Consider the following 14567-nt stretch of genomic DNA (forward strand, 5'->3'; position numbering starts at 1 on the left):
CATACACGTGCTCGTGGGTTTCACCGAAGTGGTAAACGTCTGAGACCTGCATCACTTCGGGCTTTCCTCCCACATTAAGCTGACACGCCGCGATATAACTGGAATATTGTTAAAAGTGGCGTTAAAACCAAACTCACTCACTCACTCACTCACTGAAGCTTATGTATATCAGTTACCAATGGAATTTTACAGGTTGTTGCGGCTTAACACAATGCCACTGAGTATAGGGTTCTGCAGCCATAAAGGAGACCTACTGCTTGGGACGGGGGATCATCTCTTCAAGATACCATATGACAGATGTAAGTCAGCCCTAACTCAAGGAACAGGACATCGACTCTTCTGAAGCTATGTTTGTAAACAATAGCCGATAGCCATGAGCTTATTCGGTTCTGCTCGCCTTTTTCTGCGAGAAAATGTTTTGCTCCGCAGGATTTAAGCTTGTCAGCTTACCAGACTCTCCTCTTGTTTGTGATTGGCTTCATAAGACTGAGGGGGCGGTCGGGTAGCCTAGCTAGTGGTTAAAGCGTTCGCTCGTCACGCCAAAGACCCGCTTTCGATTCCCGACATGGGTACAATGTGTGAAGCCCATTTCTGGTGTCCCCTGCTGTGATATTGCTGGAATATTGCTAAAAGCGGCGTAAAACCATACTCACCCACTCATAAGACTGAGGCATGTTTAGGCTTTGATAAACACTAGCTTCTAATTTAATCAAGCTCTCAATTAGTATTTTGTCACTCATCCGTAAGAAAAACACATTTTGCATTCAATAAAAAAATGACTGAAGCCAGTTTACTCTGCGCAGAGCTTGCGTTGTCATCTCCATGTGCGGAGCTCTATTGTTTTGGTTTGAGAATTGAATTATTTCAGAAATTATTTCATGTGTGATTTTAATACACACAACCATCGACATACTGTCCCTATAAACATGTCTTCAGCCACATTTTCACTTCGGCTTTATTGTTTTGTAATTGTTTTATAACAAAAGAACAACATTATTGACACTTGTTCGTATCTCAGACCTGCCATCATGAACATATGCCAGACTCCCAGACTTTGTTGAATACTGTAATGATTCACATGGGCTGTAGGGGCGTGTTACATAAAGCATTGTCTTGACTGCATCCTTGCGTCATCCACTTTGATATGAACGAAATTTTGTTAAGTTCAGCAAGAAAAGATTCATAGATGTTTGCTGAAGATTGTGCTAGATTACTGCTTGTGATGCCTTGAACCAAACCTTGTATATGTGTACATAATTTAATCAAAGTAATAATTATGTATTTTAAGATCTCCCACGAGCCTACAAGTTCCGCATGGTGTCGATGAAGTTCGAGGTGGAGCCGAGTGAGGAGCCTGTAGCCTATGACGACAACCTCCTCAACATGCTCAGCAAACAGGATGTGAAGAGGCTGAAGAACTCCAAATCCTCCTTCAAGTGAGCAGTCACTGTTGTTGTTCCTGCTGTTTATTGATTTGTTTGTTTGGTTGTTGTTTAATGTCAGACTCAGCAATATAACAGCAGTCCGTAAATAATTAAATTGGACCAGACATTCCAGTGACTGACATCGTGAGCATCGATCTACGCAATATGATGACATGCATCACCCAAGTCAGCGAGCCTGACCAGATCCCGTTAGTTGCGACAAGCCTAGTTGCCTAATACGGCAACCATGGGTTGCTGAAGACCTATTCTACCCCAGATCTTCAAAGGTCTGCTGTTTATTGCAGGGAAGAGATTATGGTATTTAGGCCCCAGGAAGCTCATTTTATGTTATTTCATCTCAGTATCTCATATTACCTTTTGACTGTCCGTGGTAGGGGATGGTTGGTTGGCTCAATGCATCTTTTTCCTTGTTTCCTTGTCTGATATGGATTGTTGTTCAAGGGAAACAACTCTTACAAGTTTAATGGCTGATTTAGCTATTCCAGCTATGGAAACCTTACAACTCAATTCATATTATGATCTTTTCTTTCAACACCAAGGATGACAAAGAAGTGTTTTTAATATTCCTCTTTTGCTAGTTTCTTATTTTTTGTAAACTCTGTATCTGATAGGAGCAATATTTTTTTCTTCGTGTACTGATTGATCTACATGGATTCCAGAGCAGAATAGGTCCCCAATACTCCATATTTGCTGCAAGTGCCGATTAAGATGAAAATAGGTGGTTAACAAAGGATAACCTGGTTGTTTGTGCATCATGCTATCAACCACCAGGTTCCGTAGTCACGTCTCAGATGATTACAGGCTACCATTGTTTAGTTGACCAAGCATAAAACAACATTCACTCACCAGCTTGTGCTGACAGATTGTTTTGGTAAGCAACGGTAGAAACTAACAGTTTCAGTCCACTAGTCCTTACAATGATAACATATAGCAAAACCCTTAGAAACGGCCAATTTCTTCTTGACCTTAAGATACGTTAACTATTGGGCACTTTGGCAAGGACTACAGGACGAGTGCCAATTTCTAATGCTGGGTAAGGATTGAAGGTCAAGGCCATGATATATCCCATATTTTTCAGGTTTGAGCATTTCGTTGACCTTCTGTCCGAGGAGGAAGAACAGGAAGTGGTAAAGGAGAAGCTTGTGAAGAAGGAGGTTTGTTCCACACCTAGAAGTAAACATGGATGAATGACACATAGGGGTAACCTGGTGGTTAGGGTGCTAGAGACAGAATCATGTACTACCAGGCCATCATCATCATCATCATCATCATCATTATCATCATCATGAAAGGTGTCGATCCTTCAGGTGGCCCAGTCATCCAAGGGTCTGCTATTCAGTGTGTAGAGTTGCGTCCCTTAGGCGGTGCCAGAACCCTTTGATCATACAGCAGATTCTCCTGATAATGTTTCTAGGTTTGTCAGCACCATACACATGCTTGTGGGTTTCACCAAAAATGATCTTAACAAATCAAAAGGGTTCCTGGCTGTAATAAGTAAATATACAGTGAAGAGGTCACTGAAAGAAAACTGAAATATTTCAGAATGATTTTTCGCATTTTAAGAATTTCTTCGAAGAATGTGAAACCAACTTCCCTGATCCACCAGTCATCATTGCCATTACTACCAATACACCATTATCATCATTATTATCATGAATGTTGTCTGCTCTGCACCAGGCATTCTCGGAGCTTGAGGCTCGGGAGAAGGAGCTGCTTCGTATCCGTGATGGTGAGCTGAAGGCCAAGATGAAGCCCATGGCCACCAAGGAGACCAAGTCGGAAGCCTTCCTCAACTACATGAAGATGTTCTATGACAAGCCCAAGATCAAGGTGAGTGATGCCGGGATACCCTTTACAGTCATCCAGCACTGGTAGAGCCATAGTATTGTTGAAGTTCTTTTAGGACTTCAGGGCGGTCGAGTAGCCTGCTGGGGGTTAAAGTGTTCGCTCGTCACGCCGAAGACCCGGGTTCCATTCCCGACATGGATACAATGTGTGAAGCCCATTTCTGTCCCTCGCCGTGATACTGCTTGAATATTGCTAAAAGCAGTGTAAAACCATACTCATTCACTCACGTTTATGACTTAAGCAGAAATTAGAAGGTTTGATTCAGAATACTAATTAGACATACGCATAATAAGCATACTCTTACATTCAGGGCCTCACAGAAACGATTTACTTCTCTAGAGCCTCTGCCCAGAGAGTGGAGGTCAGTGGTAAGATCCCCAATTGTGTCTAGCCAAAGGACCTTAAATTATGGTATTTGTTGTTACCCTGCCTGGCGATTGGCAATAATCGTGCCGATTATGGCTCCCGTTTGAGATCAGACAGCGCTATGACACGAAAAGTGAAAAAGTTGGATTACTATCCTCAATGATCTGGAATATCCTGTCGTTGTCTGAACGCAGTCGTATGCATTCATAACAGAGTCCTACGGATTGGGAAAGGTCCAGAGAGGTCGGTCAAGCACTCCTGACAGTATGGTGTGTCCTGTAACATTCGGAAAACTCAGCCGATTTTGCCTAGTCGGATTACAATCGTGAATATGTCGTGACAGATTCTGCTGTATTTGATTAAAATTGTAACAATGTCTTGTGTTGTCTGGACGTGGTCCTGTGGATCGGGACACTGTTGTGATGAACGGGCATGAATTGTTCAATGCCATTTCTTGTCGATTGAGTCCAGATTGTTTCCAGATCTTGCCGAATGCAAACCATCTTTGTCGGTTCACTGTCCGGTCACTGTCTGATCTCTGTGTGATTGCATTCGGGAGAATTGGGATGCTGTCAGGACAGATTTGGTAGTTTTTTTACCATGCGGAAGATACAAATCGGATCAGATTCAGATTGAGAACGAGAGAATCGGGACAAATTCGTCTGGAAACGGTTGAATCGGGACACTTTCTGAACAATATCTGATTGTTTGTGAATTTCCCGCCATGAATCACAGGATCTTGATCAGACTTTTAGCAAAGTTTAATCGGGAATGGTCCTATCAAGGACGGCAGTACAAATCCTGAATGTGTGACTGAGCCTTAAGCTGCCCTCACCCACTGATTAGTAGATCTGCTTAGATTATTATCTATGATCTGTAAGCACTTCTGTAGTCATTGTAAATGTCTTCATTCTGTCACTTTGGATTTCCTTTCGACACTTACATGACACACCGTGATATCACTGACACTTTGTTCAATGCAGCAGTAAGTACAATTCACTCACTGATTGTCTCTGTAGCTTAAACTCTCTCAAATCATCTTTCTGTTAGTGTGGGAACAAAGGACATCCTTATGTATTCGCATAACAAATGTTTAAGTACAGTCAAACACTGTTGTGTTGAACTTAGATGTGTCAAACTTACATTTGTCTCAAAATTAAAGATTGGTCCCTGTGTATTCCTTCTTTATTTATCATTTTCTGTTATGTCAAACCTCGGTTAACTCAAAGTATTTATGTAGGACCTTTCAACTTCGACACAACGGTGTCCAGTTTATCGCTCTTTGTAAAGCCCTCCACATAGACAGGGCCATTGGGGTAGCCCAGTGGATAAAGCATTCACTCATTTGGACAAAGGTCTGGGTTCAATTCCCCACATAGATACTATGTATGAAGCCCATTTCTGGTGTCCCCTGCTGTGATATTGCTGGAATATTCCTAAACAAGAGTAACACTCAACCCATTCGTTCTCTCATTCAAATCACAGTTGCCGGACGATGATCCCTTCCCTGAGGACACGGTCAAGCGGAGACTGGACGGGACAGATGGACCTGCAGAAGGTATGTATGCTGCTAGTTGCCATGTTATAATGTAACAATACTCTGTGACATATTGGTGAAAATATTATCTTAAACCATTTACACCCTGTGGGGATTGTAGGTTAGAATAGGTACCCGTAACCTATGTTAAGAATCGATTTAATGGGTCAGGTTGACAGCATATTACATTAAGTAATACGTTACCACTGTTATACCGAGGCTGTTGTCTCCCACAACTGCTGCTATAGCGAAATCTACCACAGAGATCTCAATTACCTCATGCAGCACGTGCGTAGCCACCTAGCTGCCATGTGACACCCTTCACTCTTGTCTCCTTCGTCTGCTTAGCAAGACGTGTTTTCTCCTGCTGAAGCGTTCCTGGAAGATTTGGTGATATTTATTATAGTTTATTCTCTAATAAACTGTGCTTTTATGGGGCGTTGCGGTAGCTACGCTTGGTTATAATTTTCCCGCCAAACGGAAAATTTTTCCCGCCCTTTTTTCTCTATACTTGCGGGGTTCGCGTATGCACGTTGTGTTTTACGTTTCCCCTGTTCTTGTATGTTTTGGGGGTTAACATAACTTATTTCTTTAATAAAAGTTATATGTGTATGTTATATGTTCACATTGCTCGTTTATTTTCTTGTGAAAATGCTCGTTTGTGAATCGTTGTGGTGCGTGCGTTGTAACCATGTTTTGTTCTTTGTTTATAGCAAACAATGTCTGACATGGATATGTCCCCAGTATCCACCCCCTCTACCCCTGCTCCTCGGAGTTGTGGGGTGTGCAGAAAGTTTTTGTCATCCCGGGATCCCCACGATCGTTGCCCGCGGTGCAGGGTTCCTTGCGGGGACACCCGGTGTACCCTGTGCGAAGGTCTGGGGCCTGCGGAGTTTGAGCGGTACCGGCTGTATGTACAGTCCGTCTCCACCCCTGTGGTGGCCGGTTCGTCCGGTCGGGGTCCCCGTGCGGGTACCACCTCCTCGGCTGCGGCGGATCCCCTTGCGGCCCTCGGGCTGTCTGGGGCTTCCGTCGCCGCATTATTGTCGAAACTTGTGGACTCCAAGCTGGCGGCCTTATCGCAAGATAGGCCGCTGGCTGTTCCGTCCCCGGCCTCTTCGGTGGCCGCGGGTTCGGACGCGGGGTCCACCGGTACGGCGGCGGCTGCCGTGGTTACCGGTCCTTCCCCCGAACCGTTGCTTCCGCTATCGGTTAAGGACCGCGTTGCCATGGTGTATGACCTCTTCGAGGACATGCCAAAGCCCCTGCCGATACCGCGGGGAATCCACGGTTCCGTGGGTTCCTCCGAGGTATACGACGAGACGTCCGACAAGGCTTTCCCGGCATCAACCTTGCTGCGCGGGATTAAGCCTTCTTTGGAGAAGGCCTTCACGGCTGCCTCCGGTCGGGGTCTCCCGTTACCTCCCCCGTCGTGGAGAAAAGGGTCTTTCCCAGTACATGACCTTGCCTTTCCCGAGGCTGGTCCTTCTGCGGAAGCCCATGTGGAGCGTTTGGGGGTCCGTGCCCCACCGGTTGCCACGGTACCACAAGGTACCTTGCAACAGCTGGACACCCTCGCTCGACACTCCATGCTGGCAATGTCTCACGGAGACACATACCTGGCTGCAGCGGCCAGTCTGGTCGAAGGTTCTCCCACGGACCGAGACCAGCGCATTTACAACTGCTTGCTCGGTTTGAATGCTTCCCTGGAGTACGTTGCCGGGGCTTCGGCCTTTGTTTCCGGCACGTGCCATTTTCTTCGGCGCCAGTCGTATCTGGTTGCTTCAGGGTTGGACGCTGCTAATCAGGAGGTGCTCCTTTCGCAGCCTTGGTCTGCTCGGACCCTGTTTAATAACAAGATCCCTGGGGTTCTGAAGGAACAACAGGCCGCTGTGTCTGCCGAGGCCTCTCGGCACACACTGGATCTTGTGGGGTCCTTGCATAGGCGCCTGGGTGCCGCTCCGAAGCGGAGCGCGCCCCAGGATGCTGCGTCCGGCAGGCCTAAGGGGTCGGGTCCTTCTTCCTCCGGGAAGAAGCCCCGCTCTGAGGGCTCCGGTAAGGGTTCTCAGCAGCCCTTTCGCGGGAAGAAGGGGAACTGGGGGAAGCCCAAGTCGTCTAAGGACGGCAAGGGCCCCTCCAGGTGACTCTCATTGGAGGGGTTCGTATGCCGACAGCGCCAACTTCGGTTGGCCCGTAGGCGAACCCGAGTCACTTGGCCCTGGACAGTTGCGCCTGCCGCAGCCCGTCCGGCCCCCCTCTCTTTCCCCAGTGGGAGCCAGACTCCAGACTTACTGGGAGAATTGGGAACAAGTGTTCGACGACCCGTGGGTGGTCAACACGATTCGGTACGGCTATCGGCTCGATCTCATAGCGAATCCGCCGCTCACCGTTGCCCCGTCGGCAGGTTTCTATTCGGAAACCGATCTTCCCTTCCTCGCCGATGCCATCGGCAGGTTGGTGGAGAAGAGGGCAGTTCGGGAGTTAGCTCTACCAGAAATAACACCGGGGTTTTACTCCAGGATATTTCTCGTTCCCAAGAAGGACAGTGCCGAACTCAGAATGATTCACAACTTGAAATCGTTCAACGAGTTCTACCTGCGCAAACCGCCCAAGTTCAGAATGTTGAGCTTGACGGACCTGAAAGCACTGATCATGCCGGCCGACTGGCTAGCTTCGATCGACCTGAAGGATGCTTATCTGCATGTTCCGATTCACTCGGATCATCAGAAGTATCTCAGGTTTGTCTTTCAAGGCAGGCACTACGAGTGGGTTGTACTCCCATTCGGTCTTTCATCCGCTCCCTGGCTGTTCACCCGGTTAACCACCCCCATAGTGGGGTTCCTCCACCGGAGGGGTGTCCGGTACTTCGCGTACCTGGACGACTCGCTAGTAGCAAATCGAATGTCGGACACCCTGTCACGCCATCTCGTTTTCGCACGTCGGCTCTTGGAGCAATTGGGGTGGATTGTCAATCTCCCCAAGAGCGAGTTAACCCCTTCTCAGAACTTGCAGTTCATCGGAGGTCGGTTCAACACGGTGTCCCATCGCCTATTTGTCCCCCCAGACCGGTGGCACAAAATTCAGGCGATGATTGCCAAAGTCTTAGCGGTGCAACAGACTGTTCACTTTTGGGAACAGCTGTTAGGGCTACTTGTATCAGCCCAGGACTGCACCGAACGGGGTCGTCTCCAACTCCGCCCGCTGCAACGGTTTTTAATCCAGTTGTTAGCAACGGAGGTGAACAGTGCGACCGTCGCCCTCCCGGATCGGCTCCGACCGCATCTGGAGTGGTGGACGCTCCCTTACAATGTCTTATCAGGAGTCTCTATGCGGCCCTACCGGGCCACGTTGAACCTGTATACAGACGCCTCTCTAGTGGGCTGGGGCGCCCATCTAGAGGGGGAGGTGAGCTCGGGGCTGTGGTGCGTAGACGAACTAGGTCTTCACATCAATTGTCTCGAGTTCAAGGCAGTGATCAACGCAGTCAATCACTGGAAGCATCGTCTCGTCGACGCCCGGCTCATGCTGGCGACCGACAACACGACGGTAGTGTCCTATGTGAACAAACTGGGGGGAACCCACAGTCACTCGCTACTCGATCTCACGTTCGAGTTTTACGCTCTGGTGGACAGTGTCCCGTGCCAGATACGCGCCCGTCACATCCCAGGTGTGCGGAACGTACTGGCCGATGCTCTATCGAGGCCTCAGGATCCGAGCCCCACAGAGTGGATGCTGAACCCAGTGGTGTTTCAGTGGCTGTGCGAACGTTTGGGTCGTCCGATGGTCGACCTGTTCGCAACACGGTTCAACAATCAACTCCCGTTGTTTGTATCACCAGTCCCGGACCCGAGGGCCATCGATCACGATGCTCTCGCGTTAGACTGGACGGGCTTGGACGCTTATGCTTACCCGCCGACAGCGTTGATACCACACATTCTAAGCCGGCTTCGAGGAGTTCGCTGTCGAATGTTACTGATCGCGCCCATGTGGCCGAACAGATCGTGGTACCCCGACTTGCTGACCCAGGTCACGCAGTCGCCACTCCCACTGCCTGTGAGACCGGATCTCTTGATCCACCCTCACACCCGTCAGCTTCATCCAAACGCAGGGCAGTTCAATCTGCACGCGTGGATGTTGTCACCGAGCGTCTGAGGAGTAAAGGTTTTTCTCGCCGGGCGTCTCGGGCATACGTTAGTATGCATCGTGATTCTACCCAGAAGGTGTATAATGCACGTTGGGTTATTTTCACGAAGTGGTGTTGTAAACATCACATTCATTCGCCAGATAAGGTATCTGTGCAGGATATTGCTCGTTTCATGTCTCACTTGCGAGAGACCCGGAAACTCTCCGGGGGTTCCATTGCCAACTATGTCTCGTCCGTTGCTACGGTACGGGACGTTGCTATGGGTACCAGTCTCTCCAAAGAGCCGGTGATACGGGGTATTATCAAGGGTTTCAAACAGCACGATCTTAAGAAGGGCCGCCTTCGGGCACCGGCCTGGGATCTTTCCCTAGTGTTGCAATCACTCACGGAAGCTCTGTATGAACCCTTGCATAGTGCTTCGTTCCGGCATGTGACTTGGAAAACAGCATTTCTCCTCTCCTTTGCCACGGCGGCACGTGTATCCGAAATTCATGCACTCGATGTCGCCAAGGTACGATTCGATAGGGGTGACGAAGGAGCGGTCCGCCTGGGCCTGCTCATGGGCTTCGTCGCCAAGAATCAGAGAGTCGGGCAAACGGAGAGAGAATTCACTGTAAGATCCCTCAAAGAAATCTTACATCCTGCTGATACTGAGGACAGAGCGCTGTGTCCGGTTAGGGCCCTTAAGTATTATCTTAAGGCTTCGAATGAACGTAGACAAGGGCGTGACGGTCTGTTCATATCGTGTAACCCTAATCGCACGGTTGACATAACTCGCAACTCGATTGCGTTGTGGCTTCGTTCTGTCATCAATCTGGCGTACCGGTCTCGGGGGTTACCGGTAGCGGGGTCAAACCCGCACGAGATCAGGGCGCTAGCGGCAACATTTGCCCTACACTCGAATATCTCTGTTCACAGAATATTACGAGGTTGTTACTGGCGTTCTGACTTGGTTTTTGCCAATCATTACCTCAGAAAGGTTTCTGATGAAGACGTGGAGGGGGTGCACCGTCTTGGGCCGCTGATCGCGGCACAAGCGGTCATCTAGGGGGTGTGTCCAGCGCAATTCCAAACTCCGCAGTCGTCAGTCCTTGCACGGTGGTCAATCTGGGTCGTCTCCAATGTTCCCACGCCGTGGGTACAGGAGTGGGGGTCCTGCAAACCAGCGCACTCACACCACAGGTGAGGCGGCTTTTTGTGTGTTTTGTCCTTATTTGTATTTTGACAATTATGCATTTAATTGTCTGTCGTGTATTCCAACCTTGCGATACATGCTTACGAATACTGGAATTAGGTCACGCGCCTAATGCATACTTTAAGTAGGCTTGCTCTGGGATATACGGTCTGAAGGAAATTAATTTCCCTCTTTTCGACTGTTTAACCTGATCTAAGATTTAGCTCACGCGGATACAGTGTTCTCATCCGCTGCGGCGATGAAATACCTATCCAGTGGGGCCGTTTGGAGTCACCAATCGTTTTGGCATTGACGATTGAGCCTTACGGTATGCGCTTGACAGTGCTTTGGTATTCCTATAGGGTAACGCCTAGCTAGGTGCATGCGCATCGAGTGCTTCCGCCTTGGTGTTTACTTCCGCTGGTCGGAAGGAACGCTAGCAGTCAGGATTCGGGTTGTAGGTGCTCCCCACCGCCTACTGTGGTAGTCAGCCTCGGTATAACAGTGGTAACGTATTACTTAATGTAATTTGTAGAATTTTCCTATTCGGAATATTCTATAAGTAATACGTTACCACTGGGCTGCTGCCCGCCCGTCCGTCCCCCGAGCACTTGCTCTCGCAGGAGACAAGAGTGAAGGGTGTCACATGGCAGCTAGGTGGCTACGCACGTGCTGCATGAGGTAATTGAGATCTCTGTGGTAGATTTCGCTATAGCAGCAGTTGTGGGAGACAACAGCCTCGGTATAACAGTGGTAACGTATTACTTATAGAATATTCCGAATAGGAAAATTCTACAAGTTATCGCGCCCCTATAATATAACAATCACATCATTGTCTGGTTCAGACTCTTATTTACAGGCCACCATCATACAAATGGATTTTATGCAGGGTTAAACAACAAGCAAAACAACATCAAAACATGTAGCACTAACAGCCTTGTTTCTCTTTCCACAGAGGAGTTCCATGGAGTTAAAGAGCCTGCCGGGTTCTTCCCTCCTCGTCCCTCCACACCAGCTAAGCCCCTGAAGCCAGCCTACCCCATCAACCACGGCGGCTTCATCCCCAACTCGGTGCTGGTGAAGCTGCTGTGGCCCCCGCCCCGCCCGGTCGACATGGAGAGACAGGGCACATATGCACCCCCCTGTCTCACAGCGGACCAGCTTGATCAGATCAACCAGTTGAACAAGGTAGGTGCCTGCCGGTGACAGTTTACAACCTGTAGTTAATAGGGAAACCTGCTTCACAAAGGTATGACGGCCTCCATGGTCTAGTGGTAGAGCGTCCACCCGGAGAGCGGTAGGTCCGGGGTTCGATCCCCTCACGCCTCAAACCAAAAGACGTTAAAAGATGGTACTTGTTACCCTGCCTGGCGCTCGGCATTAAGGGGCTAAACCAAGGACTGGTCGGCTCAGAGCAAGTATTCTATGTCTGATTGGGATATTCATGTTAAACTGCAGCATGGTATCTCAGTGGGCTGGCACTAAAAAATTGTCATCATTCCGGACTAGTTCAAGCAGCCATACACACATGCATGCACTTTGCTATATAAGTGAAATAATCTTGGATGCGACGTTTAACCCCATTTCACCTCACCTCATAATGACACAAGCATCTGTACCAAAATGTTGAATAGATATAAGAAGAATAGAAATAGGAAGTTTGCATCAGTAAGTCAGCACTGTCTCTAAGTTGGACATCTGTGATATTTTGTTGTTATCCCTATTCAGACGGGTAGAAGTCTACCCCAAAAGACATGGCAAATCTATTGCAAATTAGCAGCACAATATCTGAGATGTTACAATCAAGGCCTCAATTGTACCACAGAACAACGACCCATCCTTGGGAGAAATGAAGTCAGTCACATTTGCTACTGGTGAGGATGTCGATACTGTGAGAGTGTTTGACTGGGGTGATGATGATGATGATGAAGATGAGGATGGACTAGGAACACCAACCAGTCCACAGCCAGATGGGGCGGGGTCTCGTCGTACATCGGTCAAGTCATCATCTCTCATGTCCAAGATGCAGAGCATCATGACACGGACCCCTTCTCCTAAGGTAGGTTATACCCAACAGGTATGTTAACCGATACACCTCTGTAGCGTTAGAAATTGGCACTAGTCCTATAGTCTTTGCCAAAGTGCCCAATAGTTAAGGTGTCCTACGGACTAGTAGAAGTTTGCCCTTTCTAAGGGTTTTCCTATATGTTATCATTATAGGACTAGTGGGCTAAAACTGTTAGTTTCTATCACTGCTCTGTACTCTTTTCTCCATCTTCCCGAGGCAAGAGAGTTAACTGTCTTTAAAAGTCCAGTTTCCACCCTTCCCGAACTAGGCTGGAATTCCTGGGCTCGATCGTAGCGCCACCAGTGGCTATTACGAGTAATGTCCTTTCTATGCCTCTCCTATTGACCAATCAGATCCAAACTCTCGTATCACTTGCATTTGCTTCAAACAAAACGGTGGCACCCAGTCAAGACGATCTGATCGATAATCAAGATCTATATTGTGATCAAACGAGTCATACATCACGAACAGCATCAAATCACGTGAGCACCTTGATTAAAACCATGAAAAGATATAGAAAATATCTGTTGACAACGAGTTAGCGGTGCACATGCTTTGCAAATTCTGCAGTCGACCGAAATCTGCATGACACTTTACGAACCGGATTTCGATTTCGGTGCGCGATTTTGATTGGACTATGCATAGACTCGTTAGTCCAGCCAAAATGTAACTCCATAATACCAGCCTTGTTCGGCAAGGGTGGAAACTGGACTTTTATAGTCAGTTAACTCACTTGCCTCGGAAGATGACTTTTCTCAGACTCAGACTTTCTTGATAGGGGCCATGAAAAACTGACACTGCCAAAGGGGAAGTGGGGGGATTTATTATAGGAGGAGGGGCCCATGTAAAAATGTTACATAAAAAGGGATGGGTGAGGGGGTTTGCAAAATGTATTACTAGTCACACACACATTCACACTAATACTCACACACACTATAGCTGTTTAAATTTTTCTCTTGGGCAAAGATTTTATTGGTTACACAATCAACCATGACTGGATATGATGGACTCTTCTGAACTTTAACAAGATGGCAGTAATGGGTAACATGGTATTTGCCAAATTAAAGTTCCATTGAAAAATATGTTGATGTATTTAACTGTGAGCACTGTGGAAGGTTTTGAAAGTCTGTCTCACAAATTTATCAACATACTTTTCTTAGTTTTAGGTAAGGCTTCCTGTTGGTAGCATGTAGTTTTAGAACCTTTTTCATTGTGGCAAAAGACGTACTTGGTATATACTTTCAGCATTTCTGTCGTGATCACTCTTGGGCCAGTGTGTTTCCATATTGACAATATGCTTCTAACATTGCTCACAGTTTAACATTGTTCTCAAATGATTCTGAATAAACAAAATGATTAGCAAACAGGTGCGTCACTACTTAGTTAAGTCATGCCTGAATTGTCTTTGTTGCTGAGATTGATATATGTTGATTGTGTTGAAGTGTCTAGATACAGATTAGATACATTAGCATTATACAAACTTATCTCTGATCGTCTTTTGATATTTATAGCAAACAAGAATATCAAACTAAAGAGTCACTGATTGCTAATTGATGGCAACTGGTGAGCTTAGATACAGCTGAGGGGAGGTCGGGTAGCCTAGTGGTTTAAGGGTTTGCTCGTCACACTGAAGACCCGGGTTCGATTCCCGACATGGTTACAATGTGAGAAGCCAATATCTGGTGTCCCCCGCCGTGATATTGCTGGAATATTGCTAAAAGCGGCGTAAAACCATACTCACTCACTAAATACACCTGAGAGAATTAAATACATCTACTAATTACTTGAAAATCATGAACATTGTGCACTTTAAACAGAATCAACAATATATTTTTAGCCACTAAATTTACCAACCCAAACAACTTTTTCACATGATAAAATAAAAGAAAGATGGAGGTCCACAAATTAATTGTTTTGTTTTTAATTAATTTGGTTAGCCAAAAGTCTTTAGACCTTCATATATTTAAAGTGTTATTTAAGTATCA

The 14567-nt window shown here is 47.2% G+C and overlaps 1 protein-coding gene across 2 annotated transcripts in view; it reads left to right on the forward strand.

Moving 5' to 3' along the window:
* LOC124140646 (WD repeat-containing protein 97-like) overlaps positions 1 to 14567 on the forward strand; it is a 56398-nt gene that overhangs the window by 27632 nt on the left and 14199 nt on the right. For both annotated transcript variants that reach the window (XM_046508444.2, XM_048397462.1), the window contains 7 exons: positions 193 to 299; positions 1289 to 1436; positions 2524 to 2599; positions 3123 to 3275; positions 5145 to 5217; positions 11470 to 11702; positions 12340 to 12573. In XM_046508444.2, the coding sequence (XP_046364400.2) occupies positions 193 to 299; positions 1289 to 1436; positions 2524 to 2599; positions 3123 to 3275; positions 5145 to 5217; positions 11470 to 11702; positions 12340 to 12573 (1024 nt within the window). The remainder of the gene's footprint in view (positions 1 to 192; positions 300 to 1288; positions 1437 to 2523; positions 2600 to 3122; positions 3276 to 5144; positions 5218 to 11469; positions 11703 to 12339; positions 12574 to 14567) is intronic.

Source organism: Haliotis rufescens, unplaced genomic scaffold, assembly GCF_023055435.1.
Source record: "Haliotis rufescens isolate VD_foot unplaced genomic scaffold, xgHalRufe1.0.p SCAF_17, whole genome shotgun sequence".
Classification (NCBI taxonomy): domain Eukaryota; kingdom Metazoa; phylum Mollusca; class Gastropoda; order Lepetellida; family Haliotidae; genus Haliotis; species Haliotis rufescens.